General features: G+C 42.4%; 3 protein-coding genes and 1 pseudogene across 3 annotated transcripts; all 4 read right to left on the reverse strand.

Moving 5' to 3' along the window:
* Window positions 1-338: 338 nt before the first annotated feature.
* LOC110503236 (extracellular calcium-sensing receptor) lies at window positions 339-3901 on the reverse strand. Its single transcript, XM_021581602.2, has 6 exons — window positions 3762-3901; window positions 3362-3647; window positions 2311-3135; window positions 1992-2213; window positions 1701-1824; window positions 339-1444 (listed from the first exon to the last, which is right to left on the reverse strand). Exons 1-6 carry the CDS (start codon window positions 3878-3880, stop codon window positions 558-560), a joined length of 2463 nt encoding a protein of 820 aa, XP_021437277.2. The 5' UTR covers window positions 3881-3901; the 3' UTR covers window positions 339-557.
* A 6529-nt stretch (window positions 3902-10430) lies between these two features.
* Window positions 10431-14247, reverse strand: LOC110503422. Its single transcript, XM_036962049.1, has 5 exons — window positions 14038-14247; window positions 13104-13362; window positions 12449-12907; window positions 11879-11999; window positions 10431-11483 (listed from the first exon to the last, which is right to left on the reverse strand). The coding sequence occupies exons 1-5, from the start codon at window positions 14238-14240 to the stop codon at window positions 10861-10863; spliced, it is 1665 nt and encodes a 554-aa protein (XP_036817944.1). The 5' UTR covers window positions 14241-14247; the 3' UTR covers window positions 10431-10860.
* Window positions 14248-19654: 5407 nt separating this feature from the next.
* On the reverse strand, window positions 19655-20298 carry LOC110503237 (annotated as a pseudogene).
* Window positions 19941-21778, reverse strand: LOC118944037 (diacylglycerol kinase kappa-like). The gene is made up of 3 exons (XM_036961560.1): window positions 21724-21778; window positions 21109-21647; window positions 19941-20409 (listed from the first exon to the last, which is right to left on the reverse strand). Exons 1-3 carry the CDS (start codon window positions 21776-21778, stop codon window positions 20392-20394), a joined length of 612 nt encoding a protein of 203 aa, XP_036817455.1. The 3' UTR covers window positions 19941-20391.
* Between the last annotated feature and the right edge of the window lie 575 nt (window positions 21779-22353).

Here is a 22353-nt window from a genome sequence, read left to right on the forward strand (position 1 = left end):
ACACCTGTCAGCAATGGGTGTGGCTGAAATATATCTGAATCCACTAATTTGAAGGGGTGTCTACATACTTTTGTATATATAGTTTACTTTATTAGTAATAACGTTTATAATACATTCTCTACTGAGTTATGAGCAATATTGACCATGTACCATAGGTTACATATTTATCTAAGGTTAGGAAGAAGTTATTCTGAAATAAACAGGACAATCTTCATGAGATTTTATGATGAGTTACTGTATGTATAAACATTTGACTTATCTGCACACATCTTGGTAAAACAAGTATATACTGTAATTAAACAAGCAGTACACAGAAGGCTGAGTAGTACTTTCCCTTTGCTCAGCAGCAGCAGGGGGGATGAAAAAGGATGCGTTATACAGTATTTGACAAGCAGTGTAGTACAGAAAATACATATTTTTCAAACGTGATTATTTAGCACTCAGCAATTTGCGAAGACATTTCTTTAAAGTGCTTGCTACACGAAAGAAAAGCTCATTTAATAATCAAGTCGTACATACTTTAATAGCCACAGCTGAGCACGTCACAAGTGTTTGTTTCAATTCCTCCCCATGACATGTTTCTTGGTATTTCTCTCTGGTTTTATAAAAAGTATATAACATTTTGGGGCAAAAATACAAATCAATAATCCAAAGGCGGAAGACAGAATAGCGAAGATCTCCACAGCTACAGTGAACTTCCCAGGAGAGCTGACATAAGCTGGGATAAAGGTGATCCAGACTGCACAGAATATGAGCATGCTGAAGGTGATGAATTTGGCCTCGTTGAAGTTATCAGGCAGCTTTCGAGCCAGAAAAGCCAGAACCAAGCATATCCCTGCAAGAATACCTATATATCCCAACACTGCATAGAATGCAGTCTCGGAACCAGTATTACATTCTAGAACTATCTTCCTATGACTATATCTGAAGTCCATGTAAGGTGGGTTCAGGTTTAGCCAGAGCACACAGATAAATATCTGAACCACGGTGCAGGAGCACACGATGATCCTCTGCTGGGAGGGCCCAAACTTCCCTGCCATGCTGTTGCCGGGCAGGGTAGCCCTGAAGGCTGTTACCACCACGATAGTCTTGCCCAGCATGCAGGAGATGCAGAGGGCAAAGGTCACCCCAAAGGCGGTGTGGCGCAGCATGCAGGTCCAGGCGGTGGGCCTGCCGATGAAGGTGAGGGGACAGAGGAAGCACAGGAAGAGAGAGAACAGCAGTAGAGAGCTCAGCTCAGAGTTACTGGCCTTGACCACTGGCGTTTCCTTATAGTGGATGAGCACCAGCATGGTGGCAAACGACAGGCAGGCCCCAAGCAGGGACACCATAGTAAGAGCGATTCCCATTGGTTCGTAGTAAGACAGGAACTCGACTGTTTTCAGGATGCATTGGTCCCTCCCGTCGTTGGACCAGTACTCCTGTGGACAGGGGCTACAGTCCGCTGCTCCTGAATAACTCACACACAACACCAGCTTATAGTTCATTAACAGCACAAATTAGTTTTCATTTTGACTGTTGATACCTGTTGATACTGCAGTGTGTTGACTGTAAACGTACCTGTTGATGTTGCCGTGTGTTGACCGTAAACCTACCTGTTGATATTGCAGTGTGTTGACTGTAAACCTACCTGTTGATATTGCCGTGTGTTGACTGTAAACCTACCTGTTGATATTGCAGTGTGTTGACTGTTGGCTTACCCGTTGCATTGGCTATTGTCCCATCAGCACAGGGGATGCAATCAAAACAGCAGACAGATTTTCCTTTGATTTGGGCTTTTCTGGTTCCAACAGGGCAGATTTGAGAGCACACTGCTACAGGAATCTAATGAGGAAAGTAAATATGTATAGTAGTGGTATTATATTATATTGTTATTAGTAGTAGTAGTATACACGTTCGCAATGTTCCATGCAAATACTGTCAATAAATAAATTATTGTAATTCATCTTTCTACCCTAAATATTCTGTCAAAGGTGTGTTGCTATAGCTACCAGTTTCCCTGTCCTCCAGACTATGCTATCTTCCTGGATGCTGAGCTCGTAGGCCTGGTTAGCGGCTAAGCCAAACTGGCCCACAGTCACATGCTGCACCTGCCCTGCCCTCAGCTGCCAGTTGATGACGTCATACGAGGCAGGGGGGTCTCCATTTTCGTCAAAGAACACGGCCTCACCGAATTGATTTATGAAATGCACAGTCTTCAGTTGATCACTGACCTATCGATTAGAAGAAGGAGAAAATATGAATGTTTTTGCATGAATAGTAGTAGGACAAGAAAAAAGCCAATGCTTTTTATCCCCCTCCTCAGCTCACCTCGTTAGGCTGTATCTGTGATAGATTTACACATGGTCTCATCGTGCCTTCTCTTTCTTCTTTGCAAAATATTAAGTGATGAAGGGCGTGTGCAACAGCATACACTGCCTTATACACATTATAAGACACTCTCAGCTGTGTGACATTGAAGAACAGATCCTGTGAATCCACAAGTGTCTCCGCTCCAGTACACGTCTTACTGCTCCTCTCGGAGACTGAGGGCTCACCGGCTGAGAGAGGCCGACAACCCACCATCTTCTCCCAGAAATCCCTCACAAAGGCAGCGTTTCGATCTGTGTATGGACTGATGCCCATGAGAAAGTGTCGTAGCTTTGGGATGGCCATCTTCCGCACCACAAATCCTATGGCGCCGCCGAAAGAGCTGTATATTTCAGGGGTGGAGGGCCGGGCTGCTGTGATCCAAGCCTCGCTGGCGATCCACTGAATGTGCGTTATGTTCTGCCTCACCACCTCCCTCATCAGAGGATAAAGGTCACCCTCAGGAACAAATGACAGGATGACTTGGACTGTTGATTGTTTGATCATGTCCACCACATCAAGGATTTTACTGCTTGGGTAGGTTCGTAACACTGTCCCAACGAACGCAATGCAAACCCCAAGTTTTTTAACCTCTTCAGTGAAGGCTTGGACCCCATTCCGGCCATAGTCATTATCGGACTGTATCGCCCCAATCCAAGTCCAGCCAAAGTGCTTGACCAGGGCTGCTAAAGCCTTTGCCTGATGGTAGTCGCTGGGGATAGTGCGGAAGAATGTGGGGTATTTGCCTTTATCACTCAGACATGCACATGTAGAGAAGTAACTGACCTGATAAAATGCAGAAAAAAATAAAATAATAATGGGACGAAGAAGAAAGTCAATGAAAAGCTTTCTATCTTTACTCTAAGTATGCTTTTTGATTTAAAAGCTTTACAATTATGCAAACACATCACACACCTGACATGCAAACATTACAGGATATCAAGTGCATCGGTATTGTACACCTTTTCAATATAGCTAGACACCCGTCATGAATGAAGCATGTGGCTCTTACCATTGGCACTCTGAATGGTCCCAGTGTTCCAGCCACAGCCAGGGACTGAGAGGAGCCTGATTCAGCTATTAGGGCAGATATAGTAGGTAGGCATGGGGCAGTGGGCTCGATCTCCTCTGGACTGCTAACCAACGTCAGAGCAGCCCGTAAAGTATTGGTGGGAGATGCACACGAGTCAAGGATCCTGTAGCCTAGAGAGACGTTGGGTAGTAGAATACTGTCTTTGTTTATTTCATCAATCGCAAACATCATCACTTGGGTCCAGCGAAAGGCCCGCAAGTCAAATCTGCCAGAGTAGGTTTTCAGGAGAAGAAAAGGGTAAAAAAAAAGTGTTAATAATCAGAATGAACAGACATACACACAACTGTTATCTCATGGTACAGAAGGGTGACACACTTACCCAGCACACTTCACTTTATCAGGCTCCTTCACAAAAGAGGCACTGCTGTCCTCTTGTTTGTTGAATACAGGGAAAATGCCCCCTATCATGACATCCCCTGCTTTGAACAAACTAGGCATGTCAAACCGGCCGAATAGTTCACAGGCAAACACTGTGTGGATGCAAAGCAATGGCAATGAGCCGAGTATGACCCTCTCTAGTCCACACATGATCGCTCAGCATCTTGTGACCGGGTTCCGTTCTATGTCTGGGCTTTATATACACCTCTGTTCCTGTTGGGGATGTGTGTATGTTTGGGATGTGTGTGTGTTGGGCATGTGTGTGTGTGTGTGTGTGTGTGTGTTGGGGACAGGCAGGAGGTGTGCCCACTGGAAAACATCCTTAGTGATGCTTCTCCCAGAGGGTTCAGCACTGGCATTCTTGGATTGGCACCACTTGGCAAAAATAGTGGGTACAACAATATGATATACACATAGCTTAAAAGGGACTATAGAACAATAGAGAATAAAGAACCTATCTATTTCTATTGTAGCGGGGGACTAGAACCTTTAAAAACACGGAATTCTCAATAAAAACATTTTAACGGCTTTATGGAACAATAAACATGGTAGTAACACTTTACAGTAAGGATCTTTAAATAGCTACCACACATTTAAGCTAACTTTACTGGACTTGACTTGGCAAAATGTATCTGAAGTTTATTTTAAGAAAAGCGAAGAATAGATTACAGTTTGTCCTGGCACTCACTGCGAGGAACCATCTACCATCTATTAGAAAGGGAACGAGGAATCATGGCCGTGTTTGTAATATATAGCAGTACCGGTGTGGCCAGAAGAGGGCGCCACATGCCTATTTCTAATGTGAGGTTGCTTCAAATCCGCTTGATAAGACAAATATATTACTAATATCATCAATATCAATACATCATAGCACATTTTTGTGCTCATTCACTAGTTTTTACATGATTAAGTAGAATCCTGTTGAGTAAGTATGCTAAAGTGTTACATTTTGACAATGTGGCCCTTTATGTTTATAGCACCCCAGTAACTCTACTTGCACATTCATCTTCTGCACATCTATCACTCCAGTGTTTAATTGCTACATTGTAATTACTTTGCCACTACGGCCTATTTATTGCCTTACCTGCCTAATCTTACCTCGTTTGCACAAACTGTATATAGATGTTTTCTATTGTGTTATTGTACGCTTGTTTATTCCATATGTAACTCTGTGTTGTTGTTTGTGTCACACTGCTTTGCTTTATCTTGGCCAGGTTGCAGTTTTAAATGAGAACTTGTTCTCAACTGGCCTACCTGGTTAAATAAAGGTGAAATAAAAATAAATATATATCTAAGCTGGAGGCAGCTAGAGGTGGCCCTTTATCTAACTTCCTTCATAATCGACACAAAGACATAAAAATGGCATCCACAAAATATCCCTTTAAAAGTACCATTTATATTCCTAAAACATGAGTTGACAATGATACTGTTGCTGATTCCTGTTGCTGATTCCTGTTGCTGATTCCTGTTGCTGATTCCTGTTGCTGATTCCTGTTGCTGATTCCTGTTGCTGATTCCTGTTGCTGATTCCTGTTGCTGATTCCTGTTGTCATGTATTTTTTATTTATTTATTTTTTATTTAACCTTTATTTAACCAGGTAGGTTAGTTGAGAACAAGTTCTCATTTACAACTGCGACCTGGCCAAGATAAAGCAAAGCAGTTCGACACATACAACAACACAGAGTTACACATGGAGTAAAACAAACATACAGTCAATAATACAGTAGAAAAATAAGTATATATACAATGTGAGCAAATGTACGGAAGCAATCTTTCCTCATTCAAAACCATGCTGCCAAGCCTGATTTCAGGCATTAACGACACACATACAGAGATGCTCGCTCTTAATTAGATTTTGTTGTTGAGATTTTTCCTGCATGCAAACTTGTAGTGTATTCAAGGTTTAAAAAGGCTTCTAACGTTTGTAATTTCCCCTTCAACATTTCAGACTTGTATATACTGTATAAATGAATACAATATAAATATATAATATTTATATGTAATACGTATAATATATATAATATAAACATATCCAACCGGCTTCACAACAGCAGACCACGTGTAACCACGCCAGCCCAGGACCTCCACGTCCAGGTTCTTCACCTGCGGGATCGTCTGAGCCCAGCCACCCAGACAGCTGATAAAATTGTGGGTTTGCACAACCAAAGAATTTCTGCACAGACTGTCAGAAACCGTCTCAACCCACCAGAAACAATCCTAAATCCGTAAACATGGGCACCCTCATAGATATTATCCTGACCAGCTTGCCCTCCAAATACACCTCTGCTGTTTTCAATCAGGATGTCAGCGATCACTGCCTTATTGCCTGCATCCACTATGGGTCCGTGGTCAAACGACCACCCCTCATCACTGTCAGACTTTCCCTAAAACACTTCTGTGAGCAGGCCTTTCTAATCGACCTGGCCCGGGTATCCTGGAAGGATATTAACCTCATCCCGTCAGTCGAGGATGCCTGGTCGTTCTTTAAAGGTAATTTTCCCACCATCTTAAATAAGCATAAATAAGCATGCCCTTTTCAAAAAAAAATAGAACTTAGAACAGATATAGAACAGATATAGCCCTTGACCAACACAACAACATCGAATCGTCCCCACGATGTGCAACTGTTCAGGGAAGTCAGGAACCAATACACGCACTCAGTCAGGAAAGCAAAGGCTATCATTTTCAAACAGAAATTTGCATCCTGTAGCTCTAACTCAAAAAAAGCTTTTGGACACTGTAAAGTCCATGGAGAACAATAGCACCTCCTCCCAGCTGCCCACTTATAAGTTCATGATAATCGAAAATGTCAATAAGCATTTCTCTACGGCTGGCCGTGCTTTCCTCCTGGCTACCCCAACCCCGGCCAACAGCTCCCCCCCAGCTACTTGCCTGAGCCTCCCCCGCTTCTCCTTCACCCAAATCCAGATAGAAGATGTTCTGAAAGAGCTGCAAAACCTGGACCAGTACAAATCAGCTGGGCTAGACAATCTGCACCATCTCTTTCTAAAACTATCTGCCACCATTGTTGCAACCCCTAACCCCTTTGATCACTTAAGATTGGAAAGCTGCTGCGGTCATCCCCTTCTTCAAAGGGGGTGATACTCTAGGCCCAAACTGTTATATACCTGTATCCATCCTGCCCTGCCTTTCTAAAGTCTTCGAAAGCCAAACAGATCACAGACCATTTCGAATCCCACCATACCTCCGCTGTGCAATCTGGTTTCAGAGCTGGTCTCTGAATGAGTGGACACTGCAGGGTCCCAGAGGTTTTTCATACGCTCGACCGAGAGTGGCGCCTTTCTTGTTTTCCTTTTATATTGACAAAGCTTTTGTCCGGTTGAAATATTATTGATTATTATGACTAAAAACAACTTGAGGATTGATTATAAACATCGTTTGACATGTTTCTGCGAACTTTACTGATACTTTTCAGATTTTCCGTCTGCCTGTTGTGACTGCCTTTGAGCCTGTGGATTACTGAACAAAACGTGCGAACAAAACGGAGGTTTTTGGATATAAAGAGGGACTTTAACAAAATAAACATTAATTGAGTAAATGGGAGTCTTGGGAGTGCAACCATATGAAGATCATCAAAGGTAAGTGATTAATTGTATCGCTATTTCTGCCTTTGTAACTCCTCTAATTGGCTGGTTACTGTTTGTAATGATTTATCTGCTGTGCGCTGTTCTCAGATAATCGCATGGTTTGCTTTCGCCATAAAGCCTTTTTGAAATCTGACACATCGGTTGGATTAACAAGAAGTTAATCTTTAAGCCGATGTATAACACTTGTGGATGTTTTATGAATTTCTATAATGAGTATTGATGTTTTTGAATTTGGCGCTCCACAATTTCACTGGATGTTGGCCAGGTGGGACGCTAGCGTCCCACAGACCCTAGAGAAGTTAACTAACCTCCGAACAAGCTTCAATGCCATACAACACTCCTTCTGTGGCCTCCAACTGCTATTAAACGCTAGTAAAACCAAATGCATGCTTTTCAACCGTTCGTTGCCCGCACCTGCCCGCCCGACTAGCATCACTACTCTGGACAGCTCTGACCTAGAATATGTGGACAACTACAAATATGTAGGTGTCTGGCTAGACTGTAAGCTCTCGTTCCAGACTCATATCAAACATCTCCAATCCAAAATCAAATCTGGTATCGGCTTTCTATTTTGCAACGAAGCCTCCTTCACTCACGCCGCCAAACTTACCCTAGTAAAACGGACTATCCTACCAATCCTTGACTTCGGCGATGTCATCAACAAAATAGCTTCCAATACTCTACTCAGCAAACTCGATGCAGTCTATCACAGTGCCATCCATTTTGTTACCAAAGCCCCTTAAACCACCCACCACTGCGACCTGTATGGCCCTCGCTACATATTCATCGCCAGACCCACTGGCTCCAGGTCATCTATAAGTCTATGCTAGGTAAAGCTCTGCCTTATCTCAGTTCGCTGGTCACGATAACAACACCCACGCGTAGCACGCGCTCCAGCAGGTATATCTCACTGGTCATCCCTAAAGCCAACACCTCTTTGGCCACCTTTCCTTCCAGTTCTCTGTTGCCAGTGACTGGAACGAATTGCAAAAATCGCTGAAGCTGGATACTTACAATTCCCTCACTAACTTTAAACATCAGCTATCTGAGCAGCTAACCGATCGCTGCAGCTGTATATAGTCCATCTGTAAATAGCCAACCTAATCTACCTACCTCATCCCCATATTGTTTTTATTTACTTTTCTGCTCTTTTGCACACCAGTATCACTACTTGCACATCATCATCTGCTCATTTATCACTCCAGTGTTAATATGTTAAATTGTAATGACTTTGCTATTATGGCCTATTTATTGCCTTACCTCCTCACTCCATTTGCACACACTGAATATAGACTTTATTTTTTTCTATTGTGTTGGTATGGCAACCGCTCAGCTTCCGACCATTGCCACCCCGACTATTTTCATTAGCTGGCTATCTGGATATGACGCTAGACAGTTAGCCAACACAAAGCTACCCTTAGTTACTGTATGTCAGAGAATGGTGCATTATTGGTAATTCCTGAGATGCCTGGAATAATGGATAATGTTGAAAGTCTTCTGTACTTCTGTATATGTAAAGTGCAATATTGGGATGTAAACTCACAATGTAACATGTTCTAACTCTATATCTGACATAGTACAGGTGTCCTCTTTATTTCAAGCCAATAATCATGTGTGTGAGGTGTACACTTTGTTTCAAAGTAGATTGGTTTGAGACAACCCAGAAACAGTCTGCGTGACTGATTTAGCCCACTGCTATATGTTTAGGCTTAAAATGATAGGACCATACTGTACCTAGTGTGCTGATCACACCCCTATTTCAGCCTACTTGTTGGAGACCTGAATCAAATTTCAATGTAATGGACGCAGCTGGCTGATGAATGTCGTCTGTTGTGTGTGAGCTCTTTGTAATAATGAAAAGGGGGTTTAGGCCTCTGATTCTCACAATGGGCAGTACTACTACTATGTGCTCCATTCACTGCTATGTCAGTGGGGAGCCCAGCAGGGCTACAGCTCAAGCAGGTAACATATAGATGTAGGATCTTAATTTGATCACTCTTTTGTTGGTGAGAAAAGGCAAACTTGTAGTGTATTTAAGCAATAAGGCCCGAGGGGGTGTGGTATATGGCCAATATACCACGGCTAAGGGCTGTTCTTATTACGCAAAGCGGAGTGCCTGGATACAGCCCTTAGCCGTGGTATATTGGCCATGTACCACAAACCCCTGAGGTGCCTTATTGCTTTCATAAACTGGTTAACAACATAATTAGAGCAGCAAAAAGAAAGGTTTTGTCATACCCGTGGTATACGATCTGATATACCCCATATTTCAGCCAATCAGCATTCAGGGCTTGAACCACCCAGTTTATAATTTAGTTTTAAACAGGCTTCTAAAGTTTGTAATTTTCACTTTGCCATTTCAGACTTGAATTTGCCCTAACGAAAAATGTATCAACCTCAGCAAAATGTCCATTCATAATAATCCACGTAATAATTCACATTTCCTGTTGCTGCAGGATTATTTTCCTGCTGTAGCAAACTGGCTCAAATTAAGATGCTACATCTGTAGTCTTGACACCTACAAACAACTCTATTCACCAGAGGTTCAGATACCTTATTATATGGTATAATGTCCTCTAAGGGTTAAAAGATGTACTTCTCAGTTTCATTGATTTGATTGTGGTATTATGTTATGATCACCAGTTTGTTAACCAGAGTTGAGTGTAATGATATTATTGTGTATTTTTGTATTTAGTATGGATCCCCATTAGCTGCTGCCAATGTATGTTGTATTGCACTTAAGGATGCTTTATGCACAGTTGTAGGAAACAGTCACATAATTACATTTTTGTATTGTTGCTTTATTAAGATGACATGACAAGATACATTTCTTAGGGGCGGCAGGTAGCCTAGCGGTTAGAGTGTAGAGGTGGCAGGTAGCCTAGTGGTTAGAGTGTAGAGGTGGCAGGTAGCCTAGTGGTTAGAGTGTTGAGGTGGCAGGTAGCCTAGCGTTTAGAGCGTTGGACTAGTAACTAAAGGTGACAAGATCGAATCCCAGAGCTGACAAGGTAAAAATCTGTTATTATGCACCTGAACAAGGCAGTTAGCCCACTGTTCCTAGGCCATCAACAAAAAAAAAATGTTCTTAACTGACTTGCCTAGTTAAGTAAAATTATTGTGGTTACAAAGCTATTTTATAACTATGGATAATATTAACAAGTGATTAGAAAACAATGAATTTATGTACAACCGGGATGGGCAACTCCAGTCCTCGGCGGGGCCTGATTGGTGTCACTCTTTCCCCCCATCCGTAGCTAACACACCTGATGAAACTACTTGCATTCTAAACCGAAGATCATGATTAGTTGAATATTGGAGTCAGGTTTGTTAGCTGAGACTGGGGCAAAAGTGTGACACCAATTAGGCCCTTGAGGACTGGAGTTGCCCATCCCTCGTGTACAACCTTTCAGTTTCTAGGTTTAGACATCTAGCTATGTTGAATGTATCTCAATGACCAGTTTATACCTTGTTGGTGCCCTGGAGGTTTGCAACCATGCTGCTAATTGTACATGTATAAGAACAGTCAATAAAATGAACTTAGCTTGCATAGAAGGTAGCTTATTGACCAGAGAGACCAGAACAAAGCACAAGAAGGCTAGGAGCCCTATGTAGGGGAAAGGAGGTGAGACTGTTAACCAAAGCACACATATCGAGACCTGTATGAGAGTGAACGCCAGAACGCTGAGTCTCTGCTGTGGAGGACCAAACCATTTCATGACTTTACTGGCTGGAAGTGTAGCCCTGAAGGCCATCAACACCACTATTGTTTTCCCCAGAACACAAGAGATGCAGAGGACGAAGGTGATCCCAAACGCTGTGTGACGCAGCATACAGGACCACTCAGAGGGCCGGCCAATGGCGGTGAGAGGTGAGAGAGAACACAGAGTCTGTGTGATGAGCAGCAGGAAGCTCAGCTTTCTGGTGTCTCTGTGAGATCTACTGGTGTAGATCATAAGCCAGAACAGAGCCGTCAGCAGAAGTCCTTCTTCCACCCAGCCATAAGAGACACACCGATGGCTGCTCTGCAGGATATGTGGGATATAGTTACTAGCATCTGGTAAAGAAACACAGTATTTAGAACAATGCGAGGATTTTACACTGTCAATAAGCAAAACATCAAAAAGGCGACATTGTAGCCTGCATAGATCATTGGTTATCTTTAATATGATTTGTGGCATTTAGGGTAATATTACACTGACTTAAAATGCTGCACAATTCATTTTATACCCTGGCTTTTGGGTCCTGATATAAAAAAAAATAATTTCAGCGTGATTTTCACACTAAATGTTAGGTTGAATCAAATGCTTGATCAGACATTTTATTCAAACAGATTATTTATATACAATTTGCGGTTCATGATTTGTTACAAAAACACAACCATTATTATAGAGGAGGAAGAGGAAGTCAACATTATATCAGTCACAATTCACAAGTGGATTTTTTCCTCACCATTTTTCTGACCATGTTCTCTGTCTGTCGTCACTTTTAGGTTGAAACAACGTGCTACTCCTGTGTTAGCATCACTCCATCTGCCCAGCGGAGATATATTTATGCACGCCGCCTTTGGTAGCTGTCAGTGGAATACTACAGTAGTTACTACACCATAGACCCACAATGCACTTAGACAAATCATCTATTTATATGGGGAGGAAGGTAGCCTAGTGGTTAGAACGTTGGACTTGTAACCAAAAGGTTGCTAGATTGAATCCCAGAGCTGACAAGGTACAAATCTGTTGTTCTGCCCCTGAACAAGACAGTTAACCCACTGTTCCCCTGAACAAGGCAGTTAACCCACTGTTCCCCTGAACAAGGCAGTTAACCCACTGTTCCCCTGAACAAGGCAGTTAACCCACTGTTCCCCTGAACAAGGCAGTTAACCCACTGTTCCCCGGTAGGCCGTCATTGAAAATAAGAATTTGTTCTTAACTGACTTGGGAATCTGCCACTTTTAATTTTCCCCTCATTGCATCAGCCTTCATAAATAGTACAATGATCACAAAAATACAAGTAAACAAGTACCTGGTTTGGTGTCAATACAGCATATTTTATACAGTCAGACTCAGTATGACTGTCGCTGCATTCCTTTCTCATGTCAGCTGCCGTTGTCAATGCACACATGACCCTATGGACCTGGAACCATGCTCGGCCCTCAGGTAGAGGGGAGCACAGCCACTGCTGAGCAGCCAGGCTCCAGTCACAGATAAAGGTACTCTGTGATCCATCCCAGGGTATCAGATTTAGTAAGAACTCAGTCAGGCCGGGGAGAACAAACCCCTTCACCTCATGTAAGGGAGCCTGACCCTCAGCTTTACCCTCCGGTATGCATGTCCCACAGACAACATCCACTCTGCTCCAGCATGTCAGGGGCAGCATCGGGGCTAGGTTCTGGGCACAGTGACTGGACTCTGCTCTGAGGAGAATGGCTCTGGGGTTAACATCTCTGTCTCTCAGACATGCACAAGTACATATGTGGATCATCTATGCACAAGGACAGAAAGGAGAACAACACACGTTTTTAGTTGACATATCATTATTGAACACACTTACTTGACTAATGTCGGAATCAACAAGATTTTATTACATTTTAAAATGTGCATTACTCAACAAATCATTCTGTAGGAGGTAGGGATGCACAATATGTACTGCTGGGTATCACACTCCCTGTCAGTCTCACCTGTAGCCAGTGTGAGGAGCTGCCGAGACCAGAGGAGGAGTGTCCCACCAGCGCCAGCACCCTGCTGCGGCCGCAGCTCCGCAGTCCTGTCGGCTCTCTCTGCTCCCCTCCTTTCAAAGGTTCCAGAACGGCTCGCAGCAGGTTGTCCCTCCCACAGATGGAATAGACGTTGTAGCCCAGAGTCACAGCCGGTACAAGTTCAGAGTTTCTGTTGATCTCCTCTCTGGGGAATAGCACCATCCAGTCCTCTTGAATTGTGCTGGAGAATAAAACAGCACAATATATTTTCACATGGCTGTACATCAACCCCCTACTCCCCCTTCAAAATCTTTTGAACAATTTGGAAGACAGTAAGATCCTCCTCCAAAAAACCTACATTTAGCAAATCAATATGAATGTCTGGTGCTACATCTGTTCATTTAATACAGCTGTAACCTGCGTACAACAATTCAAGATGAGTGCAGTTTATTTGTGTACATTTAGTCCTCAACGACAGAGAGCGAGAGAGAGAGATATCTGGAGTGACTTCGGGAGAAACTAGTACATTGCTCCGGCATCCTGTGGAGTTTCCCATCAGGTTGTTTAATTGCCTTTTTAGATGTCCCATGATATGTCATTTAGAGTCCAATCATTTGATCTCAGTTTCCCACAGAGACAATTAAAACAATTACAAAATCAGTGCTGATTAAACAACCAGGAGTGACATTTAAATCCAGGTTCTCCATATCTTACAATATAATGTTATAATAAGAAGTTATGTGTGTATTACGGACAAAAATACATTATATTTAGGAATCGTCGCTACATTTATTTAATGTTCCTAGAGAGAGAAATTGTTAGTGCTGAAAAGAGATGGTCAGATTTGCAAAATAAAATGACATTAGTAAAAAATATTTTTTTCTCCCAATAATTACAATTCCATTTGTATACTCACCGTTCATCTTTCAGAAGCAGATTCATTCTACAGTGAGTGAGAGCGTCTCCAGCGGAGTTGTTTAAAGTGGAACCTCTTGTCTCCCCATCCTCTCTAGTGTGTGGTAGCTCAGTGCTCGGGTCCAGAGTCAGACAGAGTCTTCTGCAGTAGGGAGTCACTGCCCCGGTGAACAGAGCTAACAAGACAAGTGTGACTGGTCTCATCTCAGAGCCTCGCCTTGGCACAGTCACCATCCTGGAGAGTCTCTGTGTTTTATAGCCTCCTGTCTCCTACCCAGCTGTAAGGGGCTATTCAATTGGGGACAGACTGACAAGCAAACACAAATATTGCGTAAGGCATCCAGAACTTAGGAGAGCAAACAACATGACATCTGATTCCTTGGTCAACCAATGGTAATTTCCGTTTATTTACCACAGTAATTGTTTATCTCTTTCAAGAGAAGTTTTCCCATTCCCACTCTCACTATGTGTCCTAATATAACAGCCCTTTCCATTCTAGTGTACACAGTACGATGAATTATCTAAGTAATTTGTTATTAGATTACATTTAATTTATTTCAACATCTATCTGAAATGGGTTACACTGGTTTCCAGGTACAGATAGATATCATTCACAAAGCGTGTCAGCTGCAAAAATAGACCTTGATTCTATCTGCCATATTATGACATCTATCTGCCATATTATGACATCTATCTGCCATATTATGACATCTATCTGCCATATTATGACATCTATCTGCCATATTATGAAATATATCTGCCAAATTATGACATCTATCTGCCACATTATGAAATCTATCTGCCAAATAATGACATCTATCTGCCATATTATGAAATCTATCTGCCAAATTATGACATCTATCTGCCAAATAATGACATCTATCTGCCAAATTATGACATCTATCTGCCATATTATGACATCTATCTACCACATTATGACATCTATCTGCCAAATTATGACATATATCTGCCATATTATGACATCTATCTAGCTACCATATTATGACATCTATCTAGCTACCATATTATGACATCTATCTGCCATATTATGACATCTATCTACCACATTATGACATCTATCTGCCATATTATGATATCTATCTGCCATATTATGACATCTATCTAGCTACCATATTATGACATCTATCTAGCTACTATATTATGACATCTATCTGCCATATTATGACATCTATCTGCCATATTATGACATCTATCTAGCTACCATATTATGACATCTATCTATCTACCACATTATGACATCTATCTGCCAAATAATGACATCTATCTGCCAAATTATGACATCTATCTGCCATATTATGACATCTATCTACCACATTATGACATCTATCTGCCATATTGTGACATCTATCGATCATATTATGACATATATCTGCCATATTATGACATCTATCTAGCTACCATATTATGACATCTATCTAGCTACCATATTATGACATATATCTGCCATATTATGACATCTATCTACCACATTATGACATCTATCTGCCATATTATGATATCTATCTGCCAAATTATGACATCTATCTAGCTACCATATTATGACATCTATCTAGCTACTATATTATGACATCTATCTGCCATATTATGACATCTATCTGCCATATTATGACATCTATCTACCGTATTATGACATCTATCTACCACATTATGACATCTATCTGCAATATTATGATATCTATCTGCCATGTTATGACATCTATCTAGCTACCATATTATGACATCTATCTAGCTACCATATTATGACATCTATCTACCACATTATGACATCTATCTGCCATATTATGACATTTATCTGCCATATTATGACATCTATCTGCCATATTATGACATCTATCTGCCATATTATGACATCTATCTGCCACATTATGACATCTATCTACCGTATTATGACATCTATCTGCCATATTATGACATCTATCTGCCACATTATGACATCTATCTGCTGTATTATGAAATATATCTGCCAAATTAAGACATCTATCTGCCATATTATGAAATCTATCTGCCATATTATGAAATCTATCTGCCAAATTATGACATCTATCTAGCTACCATATTATGACATCTATCTATCTACCACATTATGACATCTATCTGCCATATTATGACATCTCTCTGCCGTATTATAACATCTGTCTGCCATATTATGACATCTATCTACCGTCTGATTACATGCGCGTTACAAGTAGTGTATAAAAGGCATCTTGTGATCAGCATAGCTTGCTTCCTCTTTGTTATCTATGTTCTGTCTGGGGGAATCTGGTGTTGGAGTTCTTAGTTCCGGTGTGGGGGTTCTCTGTGGTGCAGGAGGTGGAGGGCCTAGGCGGCAGGTCTTGAGGCCTTAACTAAGATGACACTAATAGGCCTGTGGTAGGAGTTAGCCTACTGCCTGGCTCGGTGATGCATCCTCCAGAGTGTGACATCACGCTGGCACCCTCCTTCAGCAGAGGAAGGGGTACTGCTGGGAATCAATATACTGTAGAGACTGTTGCTGTCTTATGGAGGCAACTCGTCATAATGATGATGACACATCAGTTGTCTGTTATGCCCGGTGAATGGCTGGACATTTAAATGCTCTTGATACTAATGCTTGTTATACAGAGGTCTGAATACTTAATTGAAACTAAACCAAAATGGCATCCTCACCTCTGTTTTGGTAAAAAACAGCTAAGGTAAGGACCTGGAGAATTGTAACCACTCTCAAATTCATGGACAGAGCTATGGATGCAAGGACTGACCATCCACGATATCAACATTATACACTGCTCAAAAAAAATTAAGGGAACACTTAAACAACACAATGTAACTCCAAGTCAATCACACTTCTGTGAAATCAAACTGTCCACTTAGGAAGCAACACTGATTGACAATACAGTTCACATGCTGTTGTGCAAATGGAATAGACAACAGATGAAAATTATAGGCAATTAGTAAGACACCCCCAATATAGGAGTGGTTCTGCAGGTGGTGACCACAGACCACTCCTCAGTTCCTATGCTTCCTGGCTGATGTTTTGGTCACTTTTGAATGCTGGCGGTGCTTTCACTCTAGTGGTAGCATTAGACGGAGTCTACAACCCACACAAGTGGCTCAGGTGGTGCAGCTCATCCAGGATGGGACATCAATGCGAGCTGTGGCAAGAAGGTTTGCTGTGTCTGTCAGCGTAGTGTCCAGAGCATGGAGGCGCTACCAGGAGACAGGCCAGTACATCAGGAGACGTGGAGGAGGCCGTAGGAGGGCAACAACCCAGCAGCAGGACCGCTACTTCCGCCTTTGTGCAAGGAGGAGCAGGAGGAGCACTGCCAGAGCCCTGCAAAATGACCTCCAGCAGGCCACAAATGTGCATGTGTCTGCTCAAACGGTCAGAAACAGACTCCATGAGGGTGGTATGAGGGCCCGACGTCCACAGGTGGGGGTTGTGCTTACAGCCCAACACCGTGCAGGACGTTTGGCATTTGCCAGAGAACACCAAGATTGGCAAATTCGCCACTGGCACCCTGTGCTCTTCACAGATGAAAGCAGGTTCACACTGAGCCATGTGACAGACGTGACAGAGTCTGGAGACGCCATGGAGAACGTTCTGCTGCCTGCAACATCCTCCTGCATGACCGGTTTGGCAGTGGGTCAGTCATGGTGTGGAGTGGCATTTCTTTGGGGGGCCGCACAGCCCTCCATGTGCTCGCCAGAGGTAGCCTGACTGCCATTAGGTACCGAGATTAGATCCTCAGACCCCTTGTGAGACCATATGCAGTGCGGTTGGCCCTGGGTTCCTCCTAATGCAAGACAATGCTAGACCTCATGTAGCTGGAGTGTGTCAGCAGTTCCTGCAAGAGGAAGGCATTGATGCTATGGACTGGCCCGCCCGTTCCCCAGACCTGAATCCAATTGAGCACATCTGGGACATCATGTCTCTCTCCATCCACCACAGACTGTCCAGGAGTTGGCGGATGCTTTAGTCCAGGTCTGGGAGGAGATCCCTCAGGAGACCATCCTCCACCTCATCAGGAGCATGCCCAGGCGTTGTAGGGAGGTCATACATGCACGTGGAGGCCACACACACTACTGAGCCTCATTTTGACTTGTTTTAAGGACATTACATCAAAGTTGGATCAGCCTGTAGTGTGGTTTTCCACTTTAATTTTGAGTGTGACTCCAAATCCAGACCTCCATGGGTTGATAAATTCGATTTCCATTGATCATTTTTGTGTGATTTTGTTGTCAGCACATTCAACTGTGTAAAGAAAAAAGTTTTTAATAAGAATATTTAATTCATTCAGATCTAGGATGTGTTACGTTAGTGTTCCCTTTATTTTTTGGAGCAGTGTATTATTTAACCATGCTATGATGCTATACAGTGTTTGTTTAACATTTACTTTGTTTACAAAAATTGGAATGAAACAAGCTCATATTTTGGGTTCTGATGGGGTACGACAGTTGAACTAAGCCCATGAGGAATTTATAAGTTATATTCCTCAAGAATCAATGGCTTAAACACTGTATATTATTTATTTCTTTTACATTTTAAGTCGAAAAAAGGGATGTTGCAATTAAAGATTTTAGCTTTAATCTAATTAAGTTAATTTAAGGACGTTTCATATGTTTTATTGGGAATTCGAATATAGATTTTTTGGATTTGTTTCAAAATTTATCTAATGAATAACTATCTTTGTAAGTAATTGATTATGGATAAGTTTCTTTCACATTTGATGAATATGCGAGATATGCATTAGAAGTGTATTTTTGTTATTGGACACAGAGAGAATATTTCAAATTCAGCCAAGGCTATGCATGTCTGTAGACTTTAAAGATGTCAATGAATGAGATGTAGTTATACTTCAAACTTAAACCCTTCAGCATTGTCGGTATGTAGTACTGTACATCTTTCCTCAGGTGCACTGGGCTGCTGTTGTATGCGTTATACTATTGGATGTGTATTGAAAGGTGTTTGGTTTTTAAGCATTATGTTATGGCAGATGGGTTACGGTTTGAATTCTAATAAAACAGCAAACATACAGTAACCAGACAATTGTACATTTTAAATCAACAATAAATGATTATAATACATTGATATTTTACATTGAATTGTTTTTGCTTAAAAGATGACCTAAAAGTTAGTCATGTATATCATTGGTCTTCTACCCCATGAGAATGTTTTTTTTGTTTGTGTTTTCCTCTGTTTTTTTAGAAGAAATGTAGAAAATAGCATTCCATAACTAGAGGCTAGAATAGCAAAGATCTGTTGTGGAAATTCTACACAGGACACTCAACGTCAATCTTTAATGAATCATCCTTTATTATTAGTGCTCTGGAGAGATTTCAACAAACTCAATGCACCAAGTACACATGTTGATCAGGAGCTCTACCGGGGCAGTCCCGTTAGTTCTCTTGTAGACTTCAGACAAGTTATATTTGCTTGATTTAGCTGATTCATAATTAATTCATCATTAGCGTTTGCTTCATTCATGTGACCGACCAATACTGGTTCATGCATGTGACAGAGTAATACCTCACGAGGCTTCTTCTCTCTAAGCTGAAACTGAGATATTTCTCATTCCCAAAAACAAGGGTCTGTGCATTCTGAAAGTGAGGATCGTTCAATAAGTCACTTTCATGAACACAGAAATTGGTTATTCCCAGGAGAGCTGACGTAAGCTGAATACAGTATGAGCATGCTGAAGATGATGCATTTGGCCTCATTAAAGTTATGAGGAAGATTTTAAGACAGAAAAGCCAGCACAAAGCACAAGAGAGACAGGAGTCCTATATAGCCCAACACAGCCCAGAAACCAATAGCTGAACCCACATCACACTCTAGAATGATCTTTTCCTGATATGTTTTCATATTCTTGTAGGGGAAAGGAGGGGAGACTGTTAACCAAAGAGCACAGATCAGGACCTATATGAGAGTGAAAGCCAGAACACTGAGTCTCTGCTGTGGAGGACCAAACCATTTCATGACATTACTGCCTGGAAGTGTAGCCCTGAAGGCCGTCAACACCACTATTGTTTTTCCCAGAACACAAGAGATGCAGAGGGCGAATGTGATCCAAAACGCTGTGTGACACAGCATACAGGACCACTCAGAGGGCCGGCCAATGAAAGTAAGAGAACACAGAAAACACAGAGCCAAGGAGAAGAGCAGCAGGAAGCTCAGCTCAGAGTTGTTGGCCCTGGCGATGGGGGTCTCTCTGAATTGGAATAAAATTGTTGCTATCATAATAGTTAAACAAACCAATCAAATATACCAAAAAACAAAATGGCCCTCATGACCTCAGAGTAGAACAGGAATTCAATCTATCCCCTCTCCCATTGGATCAGTACTGGACTGGGCACTTCATGCACTCGGCTGAATCTGTTTGGAGAAAAAGTCCACAAAAAAACACAACGTTAATGATTCAGGAAAACAAACAGACTCACATAAGTGTCCAAGGAGAGTGTGTGTATTCATGTTCACTCATGTGCATATCAATCATCAATGCTTGTTCACTGTAGAGTGTGTGTTACTTGACTTGTCTCGATACTTTACATACCAACAGGGGCTGAGTGGCTGAGGTTCAGTGTAATTGTTGTGTTATTAAATATCATGCAGAATAGCATACTGACTCCCCAGCCAGAGATATGAGACAATATGACAATGTACGGTCTCACTACGTCCTCCCCAGATAATGCTAGAAACCACTTCCATGGTCCCGATGTAGCACTATGTAAGTGTATAAGTTCATATCTGTCTGGGGAATCTCCATTGCTGTAAAAAAAAAAAAAAAGCCTCTCTTCCCATTGTGAAATTTACAGTATGTAGGTAGTGCAAATGCTAAAGAGGAAAAGTTTTAAAAAATTACGTAACTTTTGCATTCATTGTTCTGTTACTGAATTATCAGACTACAGTGAAATAATTTATTTTACTTTAAATTATTTGCAATAGACAAAGGTCACATTTATAGAGTGGTGTATAGGAAATAAACCTCAGATATACAGTAGATTAAAAGATCACTCTTCATATTGAAAACAATAAAACTCAGAATTTTCTAGTCACGTGAAACAGGATACTCACTTCCTCCGATAGTAGATCTGGTAAACTCTGGAAGTCGGGTATCCTGCTGTCGTACTCCGTCTGGAAGGTGACGATGCCTCCGATGACGAGTTCCCCGTCCTTGGCCATGTCTGGCAGCTCTGCCCTGCCCTGCAGCCTGCACACAGGCTCTCCCTCCCCCATCACCACCAGCAGCACCAACAGGACCAGCTCCAGCAGTGGAACGGCTAATGGCTCCGTGGTGTAGTCTAGAGCTAGGGATAGATCTGTAGTGCAGTCTAGAGCTAGGGATGGCTCCGTAGTGCAGTCTGGAGCTAGGGCTGGCTCCGTAGTGCAGTCTGGATCTAGGGCTGGCTCCGTAGTGCAGTCTGGAGCTAGGGCTGGCTCCGTAGTGCAGTCTGGAGCTAGGGCTGGCTCCGTAGTGCAGTCTGGATCTAGGGATGGCTCCGTAGTGCAGTCTGGAGCTAGGGCTGGCTCCGTAGTGCAGTCTGGAGCTAGGGCTGGCTCCGTAGTGCAGTCTACAGATAGGGCTGGCGCCGTAGTGCAGTCTGTAGCTAGGGCTGGCTCCGTGGCTCTTACTCCTCACAGCTCCTCTTTTTATACTCTCTGAACCCTGCGTCTGTCTCAGAGCCTTACCACAGAGGCCCTGTCTGTCGGTGCTCCCGCCCCTTACTCCTGCCCCCGTCCACATCCTGCCCACACACCCCTCAACCTGGCATGTAGGAGGTGTGACACGTCTCTGAGGTATCGAGAGACTGACATAGGGGTGTTAAGAGAGCATCAGAGAGCCAGCCGGTGCCGGGCTACCCAAGTCCTCACAGTGAGGACACATGTGCCCTGCATGATTTAGGATGTAGATCTCTCTAACTACTGTACCATAGGTAGTACTGTAGTGTCGACAGTCTAATGGAACACTGGACAGATGTGGCACATACATATCCGGGCACGTTGCTGCTATCTGATGTGCTCCAAAGCTCTGTTACAGCCGTTCAAATTCACAGATATAAAAATGTGTGGCGGCTGCAGTCTGTGAGATGTACAGAAAATAAATCAGGGGGTTTATGCAATCGACCTTTACTTGCCGAAACCATTTGCAAAATGAACAAACAAAAAAACAACAACATGAAACTGGACTCATTGAGGGTATAAATGTGTACCCATAACTAGATCTCCTTTCTTCACCAGCTGGGGTTGTTGAGGTTTTCAGTCTGCAAAGGTCAACTGTCCTTTTAGAAGAGCTTTATCAGCCACCAGGAGAGGATGAGG

The sequence above is a fragment of the Oncorhynchus mykiss genome, chromosome 24 (assembly GCF_013265735.2).
Source record: "Oncorhynchus mykiss isolate Arlee chromosome 24, USDA_OmykA_1.1, whole genome shotgun sequence".
Taxonomy (NCBI): Eukaryota; Metazoa; Chordata; class Actinopteri; order Salmoniformes; family Salmonidae; genus Oncorhynchus; species Oncorhynchus mykiss.